Genomic DNA, 23,399 nt, shown 5'->3' with positions numbered 1-23,399 from the left:
GTGTGATTGTTTCCTTGTCAGCCTCCACGAACTCTCACCATATAAGCATTTGCCATATTAATGTTTCATGAAAGCTTTTTAACAATGATCCTCCTCCTATTCCATAGACAAAACCAAAGAGCCCGCCCTTCCAGCCCCTAAACCAGTCCCACCAGGACTCCACTCCGCAATGGTACAATCACATCATGCAGTCCCTGGTCTAATCTCTGGCCACGGCCTTTACCTGGGTCCCAGTACTGTGGGGACGGCTCTCTCTTCCTCATTAATCTCCCAGAGAAACAACGAGGAGGAGAGATGGTTGGCGAGGCAACGCAAGTTGCGGCAAGAGAAGGCGGATCGTCAGTACCAAGTGTCTGAATTCCGCCAGCAGGTTCTGGAGCAGCACCTGGATTTGGGACGAACAGGTGACACGCAAGATCATAGGACAGACACACTCAGGTGAGGATACTGTTGTAAAGATGTATTAATTGCATAATACACGTTATTATTAAAGATGTTTTCTTCATTCTTGGAGGCTAGTTTTATCACCCAACATCTTAACTTGAATCAAATTTGAGTGAGAATAAGAGTGTAATTCTACCTTTTCACAATTAATATTTAGCATTATAGCAATGTGCCATCAATTGAGATGAGATGAGAACAACTTTATTTATCCCGAAGGAAATTGTTGTCACCTACATATGGACATCATGCTCACGTGATTAAATATATAATTGTTTTACTTTGGTTATCATTTTGGGAACTATTCTTTAAAAGACCCTTATGGTCAAAGTTCGTTTTGGCTTTCCTGGGGTGGTTTTAGCCATTTTATTTGATATTGATGGACAATTGGTCCCCACCACAGCACCATTTAACCATAAACTCATGGACTCGCCAATTTTGCCCAGGTTTTCTGGGGGATTGGCTGTCTGTCTCTACTTGCCTGATAGGGACAGTGAAACCTGTGTTTTGAAGCCTCAAAGGCTGACAAGCTATGGATTTTCTTTTTAGTGAAACTATAAAATAGATCAACCCTGTCAGAAGTATTGCGTCTACTCTATTTCTGTCCGTGCCAACTTCAAGGCCTGACACGCAGGCAAAAAGACAGCTTTGATGAGGTGTTAATACAGACTCTGGAGTCTAGCGTGTGGTCCTGGTGACTGCTGTTTCATGAGTTTTGGGTAGAGGTTTCAAACAGGCAGCAGGTGGAAAGGCAAAGATACACAAAGGCTAATTCTCAGCTAATCCTCTCAACCTTGCACAGCATAAGCCCCCTACTTACCCTCAATTGTTACTGCGCCTGTGTTTGTGTTGTATGAGATGAAGTGAGGGTTGTTGGCTTTTTTTTCTGTTAATGCTGAACTGGTAGGACAGTAGAGATACACATAGGTAACACTGACCCAATGCTATAATCGCAGCATCACAGTGTACTGGCTGCAGATTGCAGATAACACATATTTGCTCCCTCACACATAGACATTCAAACACAAATAGGGGAAAAAGATCATTTAACTGGTCAGGCAGTGTGCTCTGCTGCCAAGACGCTTTGGAAAGATGTCCTGGACTGTCTGTATGAGCCACCTGGCTTTATCTCTTCCTCATAGTTTTTGCTTCCTTCACACTTCTGTACAATCACTCTGTTACTTTTCTCCCCATCCACAGTATATATTCTTCCTCGCCCTGTCATCACTTACTGTGATTCCTTTTCAGACAAAACATCTTACCCTTCCTTTATTACACCCTTCCTTTTCTGACTATCTTTTGAAAAAATATTTCTTCTTGACTTGACTCTACCCCAACAACACACTCACTGAACTTTGTGTGTCTGTGCTCGTGTGCGTGCATGCGTGCGTGCGTGTGTGCGTGTCTTTGCATGTGTACATGCCATACTACAGGGGCATGATAGACCCAAAATGGCCCTGTATGTCCAGAGGACTGTGTGCCTTGGCCCAATTCTCCATGTGCTCTGGGCAACTCTGTCTATGCTTGATAACACTGTTTTGTACAGACACACCACCCCACAGACATTCTGAGAAGGATAAAGGGGAATATAAAAGCCACATGAGGACTGTGCTGTGTCAGTGCATGTGCATGTATGGCTGAAAACATGTCTTTCGGGTTTTAAGCGATACGGACACTGTTGTGCTTATCTAACAATAGATGGTCTTTGTTTGAATTGTATCTCTAGACCAAATCACCAAGAACCAGGAACCCGGGACCTCCATCCTCTCTTGGGGGCCCCACCACCTCTCATCTCCCCAAAACCTTCTCAGCCACCACGTGAACACCACCCTCCGCCCCCAACCACCCTCTGGAATCCTGCATCCCTTATAGAAACCACCTCAGAGTCTAGGCGTAACCATGAGCCCTCAGGGATGGGACACTATGAGCTCAGTCGTCTGCCCCCCGGGCCCTCCAAATATGAGGACGGGTCCAGAAGGAGAGAAGGTGCGGCAATCGAAAAGTATACCCAACTGAGAGGTCCTCCCGGCCTCCCTGAGCCCAGCACATTCCTTGCGGATCTGGAGAAATCTACCCGGTCCTTCTTTAGCCAGAGGGCGGCATCACTGCCTCTCTCTAGCCAATATGAGCTTGAGGGAGTTGTGAAAAGCAATGTTGGACTGAAGAATCTTCAGGTACACCAAGGGCACAGTCGACAGGGACAAGGAGTGGGAATGGGTCAAGTGTCCTCAGTTGGAATGGTTTCAGAAACAACGCTGATCTATGACGAGCTTCTGCAGCAGCATCGGAGACCTGTCAGTAAGCTGGACCTCGAAGAAAAGAGGAGAAGGGAAGCCAGGGAGAAAGGTGCTCATCCTCGCTCACTTTTGGAAGTGATTGTCACTGCATGCCGTCTTGCGTTTTAATCCATTATGTTCATTTATCAGTCATCTTTATACAAGGAGATGGAGATGTAAGGACTCAGAGTGACATCTGTGTCTTTCTGCAGGTTACTACTATGAGCTGGATGACTCATATGATGAGAGTGATGAAGAGGAGGTCAGGGCACATCTCAGGAGGGTAGCAGATCAGCCCCCGCTCAAGCTGGACGACTCCACCGAGGTAAAATGTCTGCCAACACATATGTGTCTCTTTTCCATAATGGAAACTCAGACAGGCGTACGTGACAAAATATCCCAGTAAAACCGTTTGATTGCACCTCTGAGCAGAAATTGGACTTCCTGGGAATGTTTGGCCTGACAACTCTGGTCCGGCGTGAGGAACTAGTGCTGCAAAAGAGAAGGAAGAGGAGGAGGATGCTCAGGGAGCGCAGCCCCTCACCAGCTGCCCTACAATCAAAACGCACTCCTCCACCTCCGCAACTCAGCACACGATTTACCCCCGAGGAGATGGACCGAGCACCGGAGCTCGAGGAAAAGAAGCGCTTCCTCACCATGTTCAGGCTTTCCCATGTGACCCAACAGCAGCGAAGAGGTAAGAGCATTGGTATGGAAAGCAAAAGACTGAGCCCCTTCTCACGGAGCAAGAATTCAAACCCATCCAATTGTTTTAGAATAACTCTTAGCTTTGCCTAGCTTTTCTTCTAAATACAAGACTGTATGTATTACCCTTGAAATTTCAACATTTCAAGGCCATTTACAATCAAATTAACTACTTATGTTTTAATAAAGAATTTACATGCCCATGAAAAAAACATTACATTACACTAAACACAATAGATTTCCGAATCACATTTGAACAGAATACAGGAGAATGATATTTTAACTCTCAAAAAGTGTGATGTCTCTCAGTCCGCGGCTTCACTGTTCACTTCACTGTTTTACACCGTGTCTAGTTAACATGCGTGCTCACATCCTCACAAAACCGATTATACCAAATTGAAATTCCCATGTTATAAACAGGAAAGTTGAGTCAGGCGCTTTACTACATTTTACCACAAGATGTCGCTCCTTCATGCAGCCACTCCCAAGTCAAAGTCCCATTTGGGGGTCTTTCAGTGTGAGCCCTTGATGTCCTCCAGTTATTTAAACCACTTCACCAATCCCCACTAGGGATTTTTGCCAGACACCCACCGACACACTCCTCTCCTCTGATCAGTGTGTGGCGAGGAGGCAGAGTCAGGCACAGTCGGGGTTGCACCACAGATGTCAATGTGCTGTTTTTAGAAAGCTACATATTTTACCTTGGGTTATTATTTCTCTGAAAGCACAGCACAGCTGTTGTCTTTAATTTATGTCATGAAAAATGTATTTGATGTTAACTTCCAGCGGTAAATTGTTCACAGTCTGTCAGACAGTCACTAATTTGATTTCATCAGTCTGGTTACAAACAAACACAATATTATTCACCGCATAATAAAGTGTTTTGATTGCTCATTTTGGATGCAGCATGAGTTGCTTTATTTCACCCCCCACCATTAGCTCCGGTTGCTAATGTAAGCTTGATTTTCATGTGGCAGTTTTCTGTGTCACGGTGACAAAGCAATCACAGTTTGCATAAAAGCAATTAGGTTTATGTTGGTCGACCCAGAATTATCTTGGCTGTAATAAGCAGTGTGTATTTAGCAATGAATATATACTGGAGCACTCAACATTTGCCTGGTTTGGAAGGAGAACCTTGCAACATGCGCAGACAGTTATGTACATATACACAAAATGATTTGGGGCAGTCAGCAGAAGCAAACCCAGTCCACTAGTCTTCGTTCTGTTGTCCGCCTATAGATGGCAACACAGATTCCTATGTTGTCAGAACGCACTCAGCCTCCTCATACACTCGCACGAAAAGAAAAAATGAACAGACATGGAATGTTGACTCTTTAGAACTGAGGAAGCCTTTCAGATGAGTCCTGTCATGATAAGATTGGACCGTGACTTGGATGACTGATGCAATTGCAATGGTGACTATTGATCACGTAGTAATACCTCTAATTTATTATTATGTATTTGCTTTTTGTTTGTCTTTTAGACAATGAAAAGGTGGTGGAGCTGCTGCAAGCTATTAAAAAGAAGAACATAACCTTAGATACTATAAGACACGCCCCCCATCCTCTATGTAAGAGTCCTTCAGCGCAGAACCCTGGTGAGATCCCTACTAATTTAAAAAAAAAAAAACTTTCTCATTACCGTTTGTGTTAAATTTGTTTAATTATTTGTGGACCTCATCAGATCTAACACATGCTCAAACATTTGCAGATTCTGCATTTTCTCAACCTGCCTCTGAATCCGAAGACCACCACAGCGTCAGACCCCACAGCCCCTCATCAAATCACCCAGCATCCCCCAACGACCATCCAACAGCCCTCGGGGACACATTAAGACCAAAGGAACCCCCTTCTCCAGCTGTCTACCCAGACAAGACCCGGGGACCCAGCGAGGGGCATCTCTCTAAGAGAAACTCAAGCCTGTTGAACAGCTTGCGGCCCCCACTCCCCCTGCAGGTCAAAGAAGGTCTTCACAGCGTGAACGGACGTACCAAACCTTGGGACAGTTTCACTCCAGAGCAATTTGCCCAACAGTTCCATGAGTCTGTGCTGCAGTCGACACAGAAGGCTCTGCAGAAACACAAAGGTCAGCCAAAGGCGTCTAGGCCTTAACTGAGTTCACTAATGAGAATCAGAGAAATATAGTGTGTCGCTAAAAATACAACTAGAAATGCATTTACATTATAATCCTCAGGATTTCATCAGGAGTCTAGCCCTAGATAATATCACAAAACCTGGAGAACTGGTTCAATAGAGCAATTTGTTTCTTACCAGCTCACTGGCTTGTCCTGCCTGGTTCATCACTCCCTGCCACATTCTAAGCCAGGCAAAACTTTCAAATGTGTAATGCCCGATGTGTTAATTTGCAAATGCATTTTTGATCAAAGGTGGATCAAAATCAATGACCACCATAATCCAGCTCCCTAGGTTAATCTTTATTCATCTCAAAATGAATATTATTTCCAGAATCCCCTCACAGTGCACAAAATCCCCTCACAGGACCTCATCAGTGTGTGCGTACCCGGATCTCTCACTGTCAAACTGCCATATTGTGAAGTTGAGAGATGATGAGATGAGAACAACTTTATTTATCCCGAAGGAAATTGTTGTGCCAGAGTTTCAAGCAAAAACATAACAGTAATAGATAATAGTAGGAAGGAGGAAGAATAAGAAATACAATGAAATATAAATTGTCAAGGTTAAGGCTATCAAGTGTTTTAGGGGCTTAAGTACAAAGTTGACATGTCTTTTGGCATCTTAACTTTGAACTGTGAATTTTTCTAGAAAATAACCGTCTAAAACATGAAAATATACTATTTGTGTAATTATAGCTTCATACAGTCTCTTTAAATGCCTTTCATTCTTATTTGGTTTCCTAAAAGGCTAACGTTCCTACCAATATGTTCTATTTAAAGGTTCTCATCCTCTCTGTGGTTTCCTTTTTAGGATCAAAATGTTTGTCATTAATGTCGTTTGTAGTGCATCAATGGCCTTAAATTTAAGTTCAAGTAACATTAAGAGCATCTTATCTGAAATGCACTGTCAGACCCCTGTTAGTTATTCATTAAGATTGCCCTTTTGAGATCAGAGCTTTGAAAATGATCATTACAGTGTTACTGAGCTGACAACGAGGTCCAAAAAAATCAAACAATTCAGAAATTCCCAAGATGCCCAAATGACTTGATTGTCGTTCAATAAACAACTTGGGTTCATGGGAATATTGATTGAATATTTAACGATTCTCTCTTCTCCCTACCTTTTAGGTGGAACCCCAGGGTTGTCTGAGTCCTCCCCCCTCCAGGAGTCCTCTGTCCATTATAACATTCCAGAGCTACAGAGCCCCTCCGGGCGGCCGCCTCAGCTTCATTCGCAGTCTCTCACAAACGCACATCCATCTCCTCACCCTCACACACATGTTCACCCCCAGCCCAACGGGCAGCACTCGGCACCCATTCATCGGGAGGCCTCAGGGACAAGGGAGGACCTGTCTGGCTCGGAAGATTCAGACGAAGAAGAGGATGAAGAGGAGGAGGAGGAGGTGTCAGTTCCCAAGTGGCAGGGGATTGAGTCAATATTTGAAGCCTATCAGGAATATGTTGAAGGTATGAAGCCACTCATAAACACATTCAAATAAACAGCCATGGCTTTTTTGTGGCTTTGCTATTCTAGTTATATGAGGGTTTGAAAACCTCAACTTGACGATTGACATCTCATTGTTGAAGTTCATAATTAAAGAAAAATAAGAATAACTTTATTTATCCCGAAGGAAATTGTTGTGCCAGAGTTTCAAGTAAAACATAACAATAATAGATAATAGTAGGAAGGAGCGAGAATAAGAAATACAAATAAAATATGAAATGTCAAAGTTGAGGCTATAAAGTGTTTTAAGGTCTTAAAAAGTACAAAGATTTGAATATTCCCTTCGGCTGAAGGAAGATCAAATCAAATAAGTAAATAAAGACAGGTAAAGCAACGAGGAACGATCACATTACAATCATAATTGATACTGTGATCTTCTAGCTTGTGGTAGATCATCTTCGTTTCATCTGTTTAATTCGTAGACTGGCGTCATTATACAAATGAATTGTATTTGCTGTTCTCAACCCTCAAACTTGTTTTTCTGTCCGTTTTCTGTTCCCATGTTCCATCGTGGACCCCAGAGCAAAGTTTGGAGCGACAAGTGTTGCAAAGCCAGTGTCGACGATTAGAAGCTCAAAACTACAACCTCAGTCTAACTGCTGAGCAGCTGTCTCATAGCATGGGGGTAAGTCGCATGTAAATTCTGCACCTATGCTGTCATGAATTCTGAAGCCTAAACTTGCAAGGCTCTCTTTGGCTAACTGGGCCAAGATCCAGGCAAACCAAATTTCCAAATATGTTTTATGCTGTCTTAATATATTTCTATCACTTTAGCAAAGGGCCCTGTATGTAAATCTGGACTATGGTTAAAAGTCTGTCTGCATGGTTCAAAGACCCTGCTCTCAATTTATGGTTTTGAAAATCCATGCCCAAGGATATAAAAACTAATGGTGGCTGACATCCTCCTCCGTCTTTGTCATCTGTGAGACGGTGTTCTTTTCTTTACAGTAATCTCTGCACTTTTATAAAGCTCGCCGACAAAACCAATAAGAACATTGAACAGCCTCTCAGACGCGCAAGTTGTAAATCCATCGTCCGAGATCATGAACCTGAGAACCTGCTTTAAATGATATTCACATGGGTTTGTAAAGGGGGAGCAAAGATTGACACGTGATCCAGTCAGACTTCAGAGGGGTTTCCCATGTTGGACTTTTCATTACTTTCAGACATCATATGATACTGTCTGCGTGTTATTCAGACAGATGATTATCCTTCGGTCTGTCCAATGTGGCATTCTTAATTCCCGAGGTGGACTTGATCAGAACTCGGTGCATGGATGCTGTTTTTTGTAGATTTTTGTTTTTCATACTGCAGTATTTGTAATATCATTTGTCAATAGTGTTGGGTTTTAGTTATTGTCAATTAGGCCATATTTCTGATTTCCTTCACTTTTGGACTTGGGGTCAAAAAACAAGCAAACAAAAATCTCTTATTGTCTTCATATTGTGCACATTCAGTCCATCCTATGTGATTTCCTGCCGGCCCTGAGGTCCTTCTCTGAATGGATCGCTCAGCATGTGTGTGTTGATTCATCCAAATTAATTCATGTCTTCTGCTTTTGCTTCTGCTATGTCCAAAGGTTGTATTAAATATGAAGCGTCCCAATAAATGGTAGATAATTGAATAGAGTGAAACGTGCCCTCCCCAACATCAGACTGCTCTGCAGGATTGCTGCATAAATTCTAATTAAAGCTCTTGGAAACACAAGAAGGTGCCCACTTACATGTTTTCAAACATGTATTCAGATCTCAAAAAGCAAGGGACCAACTTCTCAAAGATATTGTCTAGTATTTACAGCTGAATTCAGCCGAACACGACAAAAAAAAAAAACATAATATGCAGAGCTGGTTACTCCTTTTATTTGTCTCGGGGGAGGAACATTAATATCCAATAAAGCAATTTAATTAGGCACAGGAAGAGAAAAGATTGGTATTTTTATGTCAAAATTCAAAAAAAAAAGTCCAATTATGCATATATAGATCACATTTTGGCATATTACATGGGTCAAATGTAGATAATTTACCAAAGTGAGACATTGTCAAAGCCAGAAAAGTGTATTTATTTCCTCTGGGATTTTTAGATGATATGAAAGCCCGTCATGATTTAATAGTCACCAGGTGAAAATGTTTCATCTCGAGCAACTTGGACCACCAGAGCTTAACACTACCAGTTAGATTTACCGCTCTGTAAACCTATGTTTTCTGAGTTTGTAACGTTGTGTTTCTTGTTGTGTAGGAGCTGATGTCCCAAAGACAGAAGCTAGCGATTGAAAGAGAGAAGTTGCAAGCAGAGCTGGAGCACTTCAGGAAGTGTTTGACACTGCCACAGACACAATGGCCCCGGGGCGGACATTACAAGGGCTACCCTCCCAGGTGACCCAGACACGCATATCTGACGGCCTCCAGCCACCTCTCCTTCTAGACTGACAGCCAGAGTTTATTTTTCATAGCCCGGTCCAGGCGGCTCCTCCGAGGGGAATGTTACTGGGCCCAGAAATGATTGACCGGAGTGGATGGATAGATGGGCGATGTACGCCCCGGAGACAGGACCATTTACTGAAGGACAGGTAGTCTTTGGATTGCGGCTGGCCACAACCCATGCCGCTAACATGTGCCAATGTAGCCAATCCCGAACTCGGCCGGTGTGCCCCTCCCCTTCCCCCCAAGTGTCTGGAGATCAACACACGCACACACACACACACACACACACACACACACACACACACACACACACACACACACACACACAGAAGCCTGCTTTTTCACACACGCTTCAATCCCTGCACCTCCTGTCACCACAGCCATTCGGACAATCTGCCAAGGAAAGAGCAGCTGCCCCAGGAGAGGTGTCATCTAAAGACTTGAATGCTCCAAAATTTACAAATGCTTCTGGCTAGTCTGGACTGATTTTCCTTTTTTTTCCCCCCTCTCTCTTTTTTTTCCCTCTTCTCTCTCCCCTGGCCGTGAAGAGCTTTTGAACTGGAAATGCACTTAAGAATAAAAAGCTGAAGAACTACCTGGTGGTACTGTGTTACAACAAAGAACTGTTCAAATTAGGAAAGAACTTAGAAAATGCACATTTTTTGGAAAGAATTAAGGAAATGTTTTATTTCAAAATAGAAAATTTGAGAATAAGAATTTTAAAAGGTCCTTCAGCCTTATATTGTACATAATATGAAGACATAAAGAATTTTGTATGTTTTTATTACTTTAATCATTGTTCTTTTAAAAGAAAAAGCCTGCCATTTTTATATGTTTATGCTTTTGGGTTGGAAAAGAAAGCCTTGCTTTTAGTGTTTGTATTGCTGCTGGCCAGAATAGCTCATTTTGAGACATTTAGGGGAGCGAGTGAAAACAGGATACACTCTTCGTCTTACACGTTCCTGGCACTGAGCAGCTGCGATCCGGCCGTAGCCCTCTGAGTTCACGCGGAGGCGTGGAGTCACGGCTCCTGCCTCCTTCACGCCCTTCTCTTCACTGCAACAAATCTGCGGGCTCTAAAGGCCCCTTTCATATGCTCCCAATGTGGTTCCTCTCACTTGATAGCAGTGTCTCTCTGCTTTTGGCACTGAAGCAATCGCTTGAGATGCCATCGTTCACAACCAGTTGAGATCCTTTTATTGTTATCATTATCATTATTATTACTTGACTAATTTATATAGACATGAAGAAAATTCTCAAAGAAGCTAGCTGATATTGCTGGCTCTTGAAGCTTTATCCAACTTCTGGGGCTTTGCTTCTCGTACTGTGCTGACATTATCCAGCATCAGATAGAAGATGCAGGGTGAAAAATCACCCTGTTACAGCATTTCAGATCCAAGCTTTAATCAGCAGCCATGAGAGGACACAGTGCCAAACTATCTACACCCATTGTATCATTTTGGATTCTTAAGTTCAGTCTGATTAATTAGCCAAAATGAAAAATTTAAGCACCATCACCACCTTGTATTGCTGAATACATTTAAACATGTTTTTCTTTCTTTTCTTTTTTTTTTTACTGTTGTTTGCAAATGTTTGGAGCCTATCCAATCCAAAGTTGCCAACATAAAGAACATAGAAAGGAAATGACACAAAAACTAGACACAAACTGCTTTTCCGAAACAGTCAGTTCACTGACCCGGCCTCATGTTTACGGTTTGTCTGTGCCTCATCCTCCTCGTCAGCGCCGCTGTGAGAATCAGCCATACATTTTACATTCGTCGCTGTAACTCATGTTCCCTCAGCTCTGTGCTCATCTGCCAGAATGGAATAACCCAGAAAGGCAATCCAGAAAAGTGCAGAGTAGTGAATTAGCCCGAAGGAGCCGCCGTTACAAAACTTGGCCTCAATGGTGAGTGACAGATTCCTGGATTTTAAAAATGTCTGATCAATTTTTTCTCATCCAAAATATTTGAAGTTGTGACACAGAAGCCCCCCCACCCATGTAGTCTGGTAGTATATGAATTACAAGTGCCTCAATACTTTTAGAGCATGAATGAAATAGATGTCCAAATGCACATCCCACACACAATCATGGATCAGGGACTTCTATGCACGAGCAGTGAAACCGCCATCACCTAACCCACTTAATCCTGCATCAATTGAATGTTTGCAATCGACGAGCAGACAGGAAGCTCCTTTGTCCAAATTCACTCTGTGTCCTTTAACGAAAAAGGCCGCGGATCTGGGGGGACGGAGTGTAGCCATTTTTACAGAGCGGGAGAGTCCGAGGCGCAGCCTGTTGGTTTGAGGGAACGCGCACGCTGAGGTCAGCTGCCAATGAGCTGGGGAGGAGGGTCCGGGACAGTGGAGCCCCTCCCCAACTCCAACCCACGCACGCCCATGCAATAGCACCATTACTCAGTGGAGGATGTCTAGATGCTGTGAAATCCTGTTTTTAAAATGTACTTGTTTGAATTCATTGTAATGTAATATATTCTTTGTTGAATGTAGTAATTAGGTATTTATGAATATATGGCTGTGATTTCAGACAAAAAAAGAAAATAAAATATTTCAAAATGTTTAATATATTTTTGTCTCCTTGTGGGTATTGGGAAGTAAAATATACAAATTGTGATCAATTGGGGCAACGGTACATTTATTACAGGTTGCCTTTAAAACAGCATTTGATTAAAACCTATCTCATACAGGCCTTGTGTTAACGAGGAATGTAATTACATTAATTTATAAGTACTCGTATTGCATTAAAATTTTAGCCTTTGTACTAATGCCTTTTCTTCCCCTCTAGAAGCTGTTAATCTTATTAGCTCAGACCTCGAGTTGGCCAGAGAATGCTGCACTGCTGCTGAATGCAGATTTTTTTTTTCACTGCAATATTTAGGCTATACAACATGAGTAACATAAAACACAGGAGGCGAGAGAATTAAAGAACAGCAAAGGGGTGTGATTGAAAATATACACAATACACTACAACAAACACACATCATCTTGTTGCTGAGGTAAACTGCCCTATGATATTAAATAATCTAAGACTATTTTATTCACATAGAATTTCCCTCAGTTGTTTCTCTGCAATGTCAAAGAAAAAGGAAAAACATGGTCTATTTTTTTCTATGTTCTGAGGAAAATGGTAAACCACCAGCTATACAGAATGCTCTGATCTATTACATAATACAGTATTATAGTCAGAGTACATTTAATCATGTAACTTGGTACCCTAATGTGTCAACCACTTTTAAGTATGAGGATTCAACTGCATGAATGTAACTATGCAAAAATTTAAAATGCCATTTTAAATTGTGTCTTCCTTCCTGTACAATACACTGTTTAGAAATTCATAATAAATGTGGAGAAGTGATCCTCATATTCAGGGGCCAAGGGTGTTCATCCTGCCTTCCTCGATGACACAAATCTGTCCCACAGGTCTCGACTTCTTGCTCAAAAGTCTGTGAACTGTCCCTTGCTGGAAGTCGGCTGTAGATTGGAGCGTAGTTTGTACATGCAGTTGAGAGAGTCGAGGAGGAACGTTCGCACTGTGTTGATCTCCATTAGAGTCAGGTTGTCCAGCTACAAAGGACAAGGCAGCACGGTGATCCAGGAGCAATGCCCAGTTTTCAGAAAGTTGAAAAAAGGGTAAAACTACATTTCCTCATAACCAAAGAAGTTGACCCCGATCCCCATCGTGAACTGATGATGGATAGGGGGTGCTCTCAGATATAATGGAGAAGGAAAGGAGTAGTGCCTTTTTCTACATGCAGGTGCTCATCGTGCAGTAACACAACAATACTCTATTAGGTGAGTAAGTAAAAAACTTTTTCTTGAGTTGAGCTGTAACTGGAGTTCAATCGTAGCATTTTTCAACTCAAGTTGAAAATAATTCACTCTGCTGCCCACAGATGTTGAAACTAAATGTGTGTCTTACCCTGGCATGAGCCTCCTGCTGGCTGATGAAGCTGTCAGCAGACAGGCGGAGTTTGGCGATGCGCGTGTCCCAGATGTCTTTGACCAGTGTGCGGATCTCATCGGCTTTGGGGATATTGTCAGAAGCACTGCAGAAACACAAGACAGCATCATAGCCATGTCGCCAGGTAAACTCAAGAGGACAACATTTCAACCATTAACACTGGGATTTTCCAGTATTCTGTTGGTTCCACTGACTCACTGGTTAAGTAGCAGTTTGGTCAGCTCCATGTAGTAAGGACTGGGGACCGGCGAGAAGGTGTCTTCTCTCCTCTCAAGCTCTCGCATCTCCTCCAGTTTTTCTTTAATTGAGAAGCACAGCGACAGCAGCAAAATTACAGGAGGGTAAGGAAGGAAAATATGGAGGCCACAGCCGCAGTACTTTTTAGCAAACAATTTTAAGATTTTTCAGTGCTGTCTTCCTGAAGTGCTCCCTATTACAGTAATACATGAAGATATAAATAACACCCAGAAAATCCTTTCTGAACTATTTTTCCCGTCCAAAATATTAACAGAAAAAAATAAATAATGATAGCTAAGAAAACTACAAATACTAGTCTAAATAAGTGGTTTTCAACCATAGTGTGCCATGGGAAATGATTCAATTTCTCTAAATTGGTGCAAAAATTTATCCAGCAATCATTAAGTGTATATGCCTGCAATGTAATGACAAACCAAGCAATTAAATGTTCTGTCAATTAAGTGACAGAGTAGTTTCCCAACATTCTTGTTTGGTGGCGCACCACAATATTTTTTTTTCATGTAAATAGAAGCAGTGAGATGGTTCACACACCCACCCACACACACAAATCTCTATCTTTATACAGAAAACACTTTCAGCCTGTGTGATGAGAAGTCAACATCAGCATAGTTACAAGTTTAACTGTACTACTGATTACCAATAATATAGTTATGAGGAAAAAAAATTAGTGAGCAAAAATCTGATCAGTCTTTAAATGCACACATATATCTTACTCATACACATATATCTACACACATATCTTTTCCTTTAGATTTATTGTCCTGTCATTTTTATGACATCAACTGTGTACCCTTGACTTAAAAAAGAGAGAAAAATGTATGGTGTATTAACTTTAGAGGTCTTACCGACATCCATCCAGTCAGGAGGGATAATTCTGCACTTCTGTCTCTGTTTCAGGTTGAGAGCCAGCCACACCGGGACATCAACCGGCAGCCCAGGATTAAAGGGACCCAGGTCGCCCTTGAACAGACACACATATTTACTTTACTGCACCAACCCGGGAAACTTGAAGAGAGTTTTGACATACAGAAGTCTTTCAACCAGCAGACTTCCAACCTGTAAACGTAAGATAGACTTGCGTTATATCCGAATAACGTATGTGCTAACTTCTGTAAATAGGGAAAGTCAGCGATCTGTTTTAAAGCGAAGTTATCAAACCTGTAAAACAAAATAAATAAGGTGTGGTAAGCAACCGTTTCTCTTACCCCGATCAAAAATATCTTGTCTAAACTGAAATTTGGTATTATCTTCACAATCTCCTTCTCAGCAAGGAATTCAACCTCCAAAGAATCCATCGCAACGCAACGCTAGCTCGATGTTCCCGCGCTGAGCGCCGCCAGGCGGAAACGTGATTCACGTCGAGAGGTCACGTGGCTCCGGAGACATGCGCAGTGAGGTCAGTCTGCCCCTGGTGAAAGCAACTGCAGACAAACACCACAAGGTGGCATCATTGACAAGGTTATCATCAACTGATGCAAAGCTCCTACAGTGAGATGAGATGAGAACAACTTTATTTATCCCGAAGGAAATTGTTGTGCCAGAGTTTCAAGTAAAAAAACATAACAGTAATAGATAATAGTAGAAAGGAGGAAGAATAAGAAATACAATGAAATATGAATTGTCCTAACTGTTAATTGTAACTACAAAGATTGATTTCAATGATTTCAGTGGTTGATTTCAATTCAAAACTGGATCGAAATAATTGTCTGATTAAGATTCTTTTTGACCAACATAAATCTATTCTTTCTCATTTTATAACCCTTGAGTTATCATTCATGTGTCATTTGAAAAATTGCTTTGTACATTTCTTTTAAATTGTTTAACTACATTTTAATGTTACACGTGGTCCAACGTGGGTTCAATTACTTTTTTTAAAAGTATGCTGCTCCGTATGAAATAATATTCAGGTACTTTTACTTACTCACACTCATGGTTAGGAGGGGTTCTTATCAATGATGTAATCACATTTCAAATTCTTAGGTAATTCATATGATTAAAGTTATGAGTTTGCCTGTAGGGGAGTGACATCACGCCCATTAGAGCCGTGTAAGTAATCAAAGTATACAGTAAGATCAAAAAGCATTCTGATGGCAGCCCATTTCTAGATCGGTGTTTGCATCAAGGCGCAAACCAGCAGCAGCATTTTCACACAAAAGGCAGAGTTCTGCGCTGCTGGAATGCCTTCACTCGTGGAGTACAAATCATCAGGCAACAAGAACAGTATGAACTTGGGCCAGGATGATGGAAGAGAAATGTATGCGGAAACGAGGGGTCATGACCTCCAAAATTATCTGTCAAACATGGTAGTGGGGGTGTGTTGCACAGGCATCTACAGCTGCAAATAGCCCCGGATCACTGGTGTTACTGATGAAGTGACTGCAGCCAGTAACAGGAAAATGCAGCTGCACTGAGAACAGTGACAGAGACTGCAGACAAGTGGCTTTGCAAAAAAAAAAGAGTTTCTTCTGTAAAATAATGTTTTCCATAATGCAAGTCTGACATCCTGTTTTAGCCCAAAAAACATGTATTTTTTTTGTTACAAAACAAAGCATAATATATAAATCTATATTCCGGTAGGTGCAAATGGCTTCAACAAAAGACACTCAAGTTCAGTTGCCATGGAAAGATTTCAACCAAAAAAGGTATAGAAAATCTCTTTTTTTCAGCTGTTCCCTTCAGGGTTGTTTGTTGAGATGGTTTATAGTATTTGTGCTTCCAGTTATAGCTGAGTGTAAGGGCAGTCTGGAAGAATGGGGACAAGTAATAGAAGAGGCAATCGAGAAAGAGGCTTCACATTAGTCACACACCATAGGGAAAAGACAGCAGTCTGTCTTTCCCTGTCCCTTTTCATTTGTCCTTTTTCTTTTTTTTGTCCACCTGCTCTACGAACCCAATCACTGGGTAAACCTGGGATTCCATGAGGCAGCACCATCTGCTTCTTTTCCTTTCGGCTGTTCCCTTTCAGGGAGGCCACAGCCAATCATGTCTCCATCTAATCCTATTCTCTGTATCTTCTTCTGTCACACCAACAAAGTTCCAGCCTCAGCGTCCTTCTAGCATTATATTCACTCTCAGTACAGAAATGAAAAAAATACAGCTTCATCATAGATACTGTGGGTTTAAAAAGCAATTATACAATTTGTTATCTCATTAGTGTAATAGAGGAAATAATTCTCAAATTAGGACAGCTGAAAAATTGCAGTCCACTTTAAAACATGAGTTATTTGGGCTCCTTTCTATGTCCTTTAAGTGAAAGGAGTAGGAGAGAAATACTGCCTTTTTTGGAACCATTTCCACATTATTCAACTATAATTACAGCAACTTTGCACAGTATTGGTAAAGACTCCCAAACAGATATAAAACAAAAATGCTTGGCATAAAATGAGTCTTGTAAATAGTTTATTTCAAAGGTTTATATCCTCGTACATTCAGCTCTTCACCTCTGTAAAAAAGGTCACAGAATTATTAAATTAGCTGTTGTTGACTAATTCTAATTTCAGATTCAAAGCCAGGTGTATAGGCAAATATGGTATATGTTGAACTTTGAAAAACAGGCTTTAGATTGTTCAAGTGATTAAAAAATATCTCCCAAATCTTAAATGTGACTTGAAGCAAAATTCACTGATCGCTTTGAGTTAATTTTTGAACCTTATCTTATTCACTATCGAACGATAACTATATAATCTACATTCCGAAATGTCCTAGCGACATTATCAATTTATGCATTTAAGAGCTGTTGTAGTGTGACAAAGAGTGCCATCTGTACGGCAAAGCAAGCGCTCGTTGAGCCAGGCCAGCGTTGTGGTCACTGCAAAATGTTCAACATCTGGACAGGTTTCAGACACCTTCCCTGCATTTGTTGAAAAAAAAAAAATTAAAATGCTCTTGTAGAAATCATCCCATCACTGTTGATGCAAGTTTTGAGGACATACGAAATGCAGTCAGAAAAAACACTAAACCCAACATTTTTCCTAATAAAATCCTCATATTCTCATAATGGGTTTCTGAACTTATGTATGGATTACAGTATATGATTTTTTTCAAAATATTAAATCAAACGCCACTTAACAAAAATAATTCTTAATCATATAACAGTAGTACAATCATTACCTAAAAAAATCATTAACTTTAGGCATTTATCTCTTTATGGCTACTGGTATTAGAGAAGAGAGAAACAAACAAACAGATTCTAAAGAATTTCATTTTATGCACATATGGTAGTTTGAAAAACACAGACCATTTAAAATGGCATTCAAAACAAAATCACTTCAGGGTCACCTTGTAAACACGGACACATGCCAAAAGTGCACATAAGGCACTTGCCCTTGAGATTGTGGTCTAAATGGTCAGTGCTTTGCATGTGCTCATCAATATGAGCCTTAGGTGGAACAATTGCTCTGTGTTTTGCCGTTCTATTTTTGTGCCGCGCATCATGTAGCAATACGCATAATGAAAAGTCGCAGCGTTGTCAAAGTGTGTCCAGTGTGTTCCTGACGGACTGGTCTTAACACAGATCCAGGACGGATTTGTTGATGACAGGGTTTGTCCAGTCGTTCCTTAAATCGTCCAAGTGATTGTCAAAGTCAATCAAGTTCTCGTATGACCTTCCTTCTAGGAGAGCAGATGTGATCTTCTGAGCTTCATTCCAGTCCTCAAAGGAGTCACTGGAAAGCAGATCAACATAGAACAGGACTTATCAGGTAAGACTCAAAAGACATCTGTTACAGAACCCATGTAGTTTGAGGTGAACACAATGTTTGTAGAAAAACAGTCTATAAACAAAGACACTTACTGAGTTACTTCTCTGCATTTCCACTTATTTTCATGATGATCGTAAATAAGCACAATGGGCTCATTACAGCTCATTTTCAACCTGCTGCTGTCCACCTGTGAAAGAACAGAAAGGAAACGGTTAGGTTGAACAAAGTCTGATATTAAAACATTTCAAACTCTGCAAGTTATTTGAGCAATCAGTTAAATCAATATATTGACAATATTCCTAAAAAAGTTGGGTGTAATAATTACCTATACATGTTTAAAGAATCTGCAAAGTGCAATAAGTACACACACACTAAAGTATAGATGTCCATGTGATTTGTAGATAATAAAGATTAAAAGTCATAAAAGCTGTGGCACATTAACAAAAACATTGCACATGCCACTTATGATTTCAAATGAAGTTAAAGCAGCCAGGGGAAGAAAAGAATTTCCCAAATACCATTACAATTGCAGCTTCACTGAAATTTTCAGAAACCCTTGCAGCCACTTTTTCTGCAACTTGGTTGGGTCTACAAAAGAAGAGGAAAAGTAATGAGTATATCAGAATGAAGTAGACTATATCAGCATATAAAGCCTGGGAGGGGGCTTATGGGTTTCCACTGTTTAACACAATGGAGTGTTCATGGTCATTGGAATGCCCATACCTTGAATCCTTTGTGCGTTCATTGGCTTGATAGTATCCAGCAATGACATAATTATTCTCTTTGCACCAGGTATCGATCTAAGCAAAGAAAAATCACCATAACAGGGCACAATGAGAGACAAAAGAAGGGCAATGTTTTACTTCAGTGCATTTTCTTGGTTAAGCTACTTTACCATGTTCTATGTCAGTAGCCTCTGAGTTATCAAAGAATTGCACCAATGTTTTTCATGACATGTCTCAAAGTATACAGGAAATAAAGAGACAAATTATTACCGCTGTTCATTAAAATGATTATTTCTGATATCATGTTTCAAAACAAACTCGAAAAATGTTGCTCTACAATAAAATTTCAAAAACAAACATTTTTTGAACTTATTAAATAAGGTCGAGGTAGTCGAATGACAGAGGTGGACCATCAGAGGAGACTTAAAATAGATTGTGATATTGAGGGATCCAAAAAGTAAAGGCCAGAACCATGAATAGGGCACTGAAAGAAGATACCAATTCATAGTATACTTCTTAATTGTAGCCCATGGCAAGATATTCTCTACGGCAATTCCGTCAACGTCCTAGTTTTCTCATTGCTGCGGAAATGTAGAGCTTACACCTTAACCTAGTGACTGTGTTTAAACTGTCGAAATCCACTTACCAGCGTCAAAGCTACTTCTAGCATTGGTGCCAGAGCCAAAGTACCGTGAAACAGAGGCACACAGTCCACACACAAGACAGGATCGTGGTGGCTGTCTTTTTTTTTCTCCTTCGCCTTTTCTGCCACCAGCAGTCCATTGACAGCACAGTGCGGATACTTGGCAGCATGTAAGAGCATTTTACAGTAAGCTTGACTTGTCAATTGAATAGGCATGATTATAGGGGAATTAGCAGGATCGGCGGAAAGACCCGCGTGACTACACGATACGGAGGAACTTGTGGCTGTTAGCTTTTATTTTAAACCATGCCGGGAGATAATTACATACTTCATCAGGAACCTTATTGATGGGTTAGGTGATTGATGGTATTCCTTTAAGCGAGTGCATGTAACATGTAGAGAACACAGCAATATTCCAAAATAAATGATTTCCTGCCACAAGTAGCCGGCCAAGCTAGTTTTTCCCCTCACCTCCCTCCCACTCGCCTTAGTCGAACCATAGCCGTAAATTAGAACGGTTGTAACAGAAAGTGATGTCGTGAAGGGTTGCGTTGCAATTGCTTTGTGACGTACTTCCGCACCGGAGAGCACTTCCTTTCAGACTACCGGCGGCCGCGAGCAAGGATAAGACAGTAGGTTGTATTTTTATCAATGGCATATTTCAAACACAAAATCTCTTTTAATCACACGTGTTTGAATGTTGATGTATTGATATTAAGTTCTCTATCCGCTAAAATAGCATTACAAAGGGAATCGTCAATTTTACCGGAAATAAACGGGGACCTTCTTAAGGAGCATCGAAGCTAGGACGAGCTAACATTCTGGCTAGCTGTTAGCGCTTACCGCGGGATAAATGATGGTAATGCTTATAGTCAGTGTCTCAGCAAATGTCGAAGGCTAACACCAGCGTATCCTCAAACATCATGGACGTATTGGATTATAACGTGTTTCTCCAAAACGTTTAAAGTTTCTTTCGGTAACCTGCTTTGCTCGGGCGCTATGACCTTGTGTTTAGCTTTAGCTTGGGCTTAGCTTACTAGTGTAACCTCCGTGTTATAGCCCTCCTGTTGGGCAAGTTGAAGCGATAAAAACTCGTTATGACCCTGTCCCAAAATCAATTCCTGAATATTCTGAACAAGTTGACATCTCCACAGCCATTGCAACGCATACAGGAAGCACTGGAAGACTACTTAATTCGATTATTACATATATACATGGAAAGAATAGGAATTCTAACATTAGTCAATACTCCCAGTCAAATTCATGTATTCCTCTACGGATTTTATAGCCTTAGAATATTTAGCTGATTGTCACCACTTTGGCGTTGTTTTGGGAGAAGGGCAGCCTCAAACAGGAAAACAAGGTTATTTCAACATGAGATGACATTAACCTTTACTGTAATTGGAGCAAGACTTGATCAGAGGTGTTCAGTCTGATGTTAAATCATCTTCAAACAGGGCTAGTCTTCCATTACAGGCGAAGAAAACTAGTTTTACTGCTCACATCATGTGAGCTGTGGTCAGTTAATACCTACAAAGGCACAAAGGTTGTTACTTGCGAATAGTAATCTGATAAAACTGTGTAAGAATCCCTTTCTTTAATTTATAAAAGGGATTATATATCATGCTATGACAATGATTGTACTGTGGAAATGTGGTACATGACTTGTGTAAAGAAAATAATCCATAACCTTTTCCCCAGAATGCTTGCCACCAGAGCCCTTCGCCTCATTGGCAAACGTGCCATCTCCACGTCTGTGTGTGTACGTGGAGGACATGGTAAGTGCTGCAAGTCTTTTCAGTTATAGGATGGCACTGAATCAGATGTGTGTCTCTGAATTAAAATTTACTTTGAAAATGCTTCTTTATTTTTTTACCATTATTGATAAAGAATTATATGTTATAGATTCAGGGAAAAAAAAGAAATTGAGATACAAATTTTTTACCTGCTTAATGAGATTTTGACTTTAAGCAGTTTGATCTATGAGTCTGCCACAAAACTTCAAAACATGTCATGTCAATCCCAAATAATCTGCTATTAGCCGTCAATTTATGCAGTATCTTTTGTCAAATCTTATCAAAGATGACAGCTGAAAGGTCTTCATGGTAAGAAATTAAGTCCTGTTGCCATGATATGATTTGATAATTAACCATCACCTGCATGTCTAAGAACCTTCATGGATGCATCGTGCACTATTGTCCTAATGGGTGGGGATCTTTTCAGCGTATAACAAAAGGATTGAATAATTCTGTCATCCCTGGCAGGTGTTGCCAAGGTAGAGGACTATTCCCTCCCAGCCTACTTTGACAGGCGGGAGAATCCACTCCCAGATATCAGCTACGTGCAGACCCTGAGTCCAGAGCAGGTCTCTTTGAAGGAGAAGGAGAAGGGGTCTTGGGCTGCCCTCTCCAATGAGGAGAAGATTGCTTGTAGGTCTTGGCTTGAGTGCTTTCCTGATTACTTAATATGCTGTATCAAACATATTCCCTGTAAAATATAGAGTAATTATTGTGAAGGTATAAGGGTTAAACCGTTAATTGAATTTTTTATTATTTTAGTGTACCGCATCAGCTTCAAACAAAGCTTTGCTGAGATGAACCAGGGAACATCTGAGTGGAAGACTGTGGTTGGGGGGGTGTTATTCTTTGTCGGCTTCACTGGCCTAGTTGTGCTCTGGCAGAGGAAATTTGGTAAGATATGTTTATACAGTAAATGTTTGACGAATCTATGATGACTTTCAAGTATCTGTTTCTATTGAGCACTGTTACAGTTAGTTGAGTTTACATTGAAAAAAGGATTTGTTATTTTCAAGGTCAAAAATGTTCTTTTTTTTTCAGTGTATGGACCCGTACCTCACACATTTGATGAAGAATATAAAGCAAAAGAGCTGCAGAGGATGCTGGACATGAGAATCAATCCAGTACAGGGCTTCTCAGCTCACTGGGACTACGAAAACAAGCAGTGGAAGAAGTAAAGGATCTAAAAGTCTATGACAGACATTTGACAATTAAGGCATACCAACTCAAACAAATAAGAAACCTGTATTTCTGTACTTATCAGTTGTTCACTTAACTACAGTCTGTGCATTTTGGAAGTCCTCTTATGGTCATCCTGTATTATATAAATAATAATAAAATTACCTGTTAAAAATGAACTTGAACGTGTTGTGCATTTCAAAACACCACAATACATATTAATGCCGAACTTATAGTCACTTGTCAGTTGTGGAGAACCATTATAAGTGGACAATTTGAAGGTACTTTGATATGTGATAAGATAATTTTTTCAGCACTTTCAGCTCCAACTGAGAATTTCAATAGTGGTAAAATAGCTAGTTTTAAATCAGTTTGGCAAATTGAGAAGTTACTGTTCATATGTGCATGAATGAAAGGAAAAAAACCTGCCACTGAATGCCAGCTGAACATGGAATAAGAAACTGCAAAATTGCCAGGAATACTTTATTAGAAGAGGTAACAAATCTACCATTTAAAACCAACAGTTGTTGATGAAGGTTGATGTTCTTTAACATCCCAAAAGCCTCTGATGGCGAGGCTTTGGGAGGCGGCCGCCTGACGTCATGTGCTGGATGAGCCTTCAGCTGTGGCTATTCA

At 40.8% G+C, this 23,399-nt stretch overlaps 4 protein-coding genes across 6 annotated transcripts in view; 2 read left to right on the top strand and 2 right to left on the bottom strand.

The window, feature by feature from the left end:
* Positions 1-12,068, top strand: part of gse1b (Gse1 coiled-coil protein b) — a 161,085-nt gene extending 149,017 nt beyond the window's left edge. Inside the window, exons 9-17 of the mRNA XM_086174487.1 lie at positions 108-438; positions 2,168-2,787; positions 2,930-3,042; positions 3,150-3,414; positions 4,906-5,019; positions 5,133-5,507; positions 6,685-7,023; positions 7,582-7,685; positions 9,296-12,068. Coding sequence (XP_086030613.1) covers positions 108-438; positions 2,168-2,787; positions 2,930-3,042; positions 3,150-3,414; positions 4,906-5,019; positions 5,133-5,507; positions 6,685-7,023; positions 7,582-7,685; positions 9,296-9,436 — 2,402 coding nt within the window. The 3' untranslated portion in view covers positions 9,437-12,068. The remainder of the gene's footprint in view (positions 1-107; positions 439-2,167; positions 2,788-2,929; positions 3,043-3,149; positions 3,415-4,905; positions 5,020-5,132; positions 5,508-6,684; positions 7,024-7,581; positions 7,686-9,295) is intronic.
* On the bottom strand, positions 9,740-15,042 carry gins2 (GINS complex subunit 2). The gene is made up of 5 exons (XM_086174488.1): positions 14,926-15,042; positions 14,566-14,680; positions 13,661-13,760; positions 13,421-13,547; positions 9,740-13,065 (listed from the first exon to the last, which is right to left on the bottom strand). Exons 1-5 carry the CDS (start codon positions 15,013-15,015, stop codon positions 12,937-12,939), a joined length of 561 nt encoding a protein of 186 aa, XP_086030614.1. The 5' UTR covers positions 15,016-15,042; the 3' UTR covers positions 9,740-12,936.
* Positions 15,043-17,102: 2,060 nt separating this feature from the next.
* emc8 (ER membrane protein complex subunit 8) lies at positions 17,103-20,281 on the bottom strand. Its single transcript, XM_086174534.1, has 5 exons — positions 19,792-20,281; positions 19,144-19,220; positions 18,939-19,008; positions 18,513-18,607; positions 17,103-18,384 (listed from the first exon to the last, which is right to left on the bottom strand). The coding sequence occupies exons 1-5, from the start codon at positions 20,002-20,004 to the stop codon at positions 18,225-18,227; spliced, it is 615 nt and encodes a 204-aa protein (XP_086030660.1). The 5' UTR covers positions 20,005-20,281; the 3' UTR covers positions 17,103-18,224.
* cox4i1 (cytochrome c oxidase subunit 4I1) lies at positions 19,859-22,942 on the top strand. Of its 3 annotated transcripts, none has more exons than XM_086174538.1 (5): positions 19,859-19,958; positions 21,490-21,566; positions 22,053-22,217; positions 22,347-22,478; positions 22,626-22,942. In XM_086174538.1, exons 2-5 carry the CDS (start codon positions 21,491-21,493, stop codon positions 22,760-22,762), a joined length of 510 nt encoding a protein of 169 aa, XP_086030664.1. In that variant the 5' UTR covers positions 19,859-19,958; position 21,490; the 3' UTR covers positions 22,763-22,942. The 3 variants fall into 3 exon arrangements, with proteins under 3 accessions (XP_086030664.1, XP_086030661.1, XP_086030662.1); XM_086174535.1 differs by lacking the exon at positions 19,859-19,958 and adding an exon at positions 20,347-20,420; XM_086174536.1 differs by lacking the exon at positions 19,859-19,958 and adding an exon at positions 20,357-20,424.
* Positions 22,943-23,399: the final 457 nt, after the last annotated feature.

The sequence above is a fragment of the Fistularia commersonii genome, chromosome 27 (assembly GCF_037954325.1).
Source record: "Fistularia commersonii isolate RoL2024-O1a breed Wild chromosome 27, RoL_Fcom_v1.0, whole genome shotgun sequence".
Lineage (NCBI taxonomy): Eukaryota > Metazoa > Chordata > Actinopteri > Syngnathiformes > Fistulariidae > Fistularia > Fistularia commersonii.
This window is presented reverse-complemented; position numbering and strand designations above follow the sequence as displayed.

Bases quoted from the DNA above. Each gene is read 5' to 3' on its own strand.
- gins2 (XM_086174488.1), bottom strand. From the start codon at position 15,015: ATGGATTCTTTGGAGGTTGAATTCCTTGCTGAGAAGGAGATTGTGAAG. The intron at 13,761-14,565 runs GTAAGACCTCTA...TCTCAATTAAAG, and splicing joins TCCTGACTGGATGGATGTCG to AAAAACTGGAGGAGATGCGA. The intron at 13,066-13,420 runs GTAAGACACACA...TGTCCTTTGTAG, and splicing joins AGCAGGAGGCTCATGCCAGG to CTGGACAACCTGACTCTAAT.
- emc8 (XM_086174534.1), bottom strand. From the start codon at position 20,004: ATGCCTATTCAATTGACAAGTCAAGCTTACTGTAAAATGCTCTTACAT. The intron at 18,608-18,938 runs GTATTTGGGAAA...GTTCTTTCACAG, and splicing joins GTGAAGCTGCAATTGTAATG to GTGGACAGCAGCAGGTTGAA. The intron at 18,385-18,512 runs GTAAGTGTCTTT...TCTGCTTTCCAG, and splicing joins AAATGCAGAGAAGTAACTCA to TGACTCCTTTGAGGACTGGA.
- cox4i1 (XM_086174538.1), top strand. From the start codon at position 21,491: ATGCTTGCCACCAGAGCCCTTCGCCTCATTGGCAAACGTGCCATCTCC. The intron at 22,218-22,346 runs GTAGGTCTTGGC...TTATTATTTTAG, and splicing joins CAATGAGGAGAAGATTGCTT to TGTACCGCATCAGCTTCAAA. The intron at 22,479-22,625 runs GTAAGATATGTT...TTTTTTTTTCAG, and splicing joins GCTCTGGCAGAGGAAATTTG to TGTATGGACCCGTACCTCAC.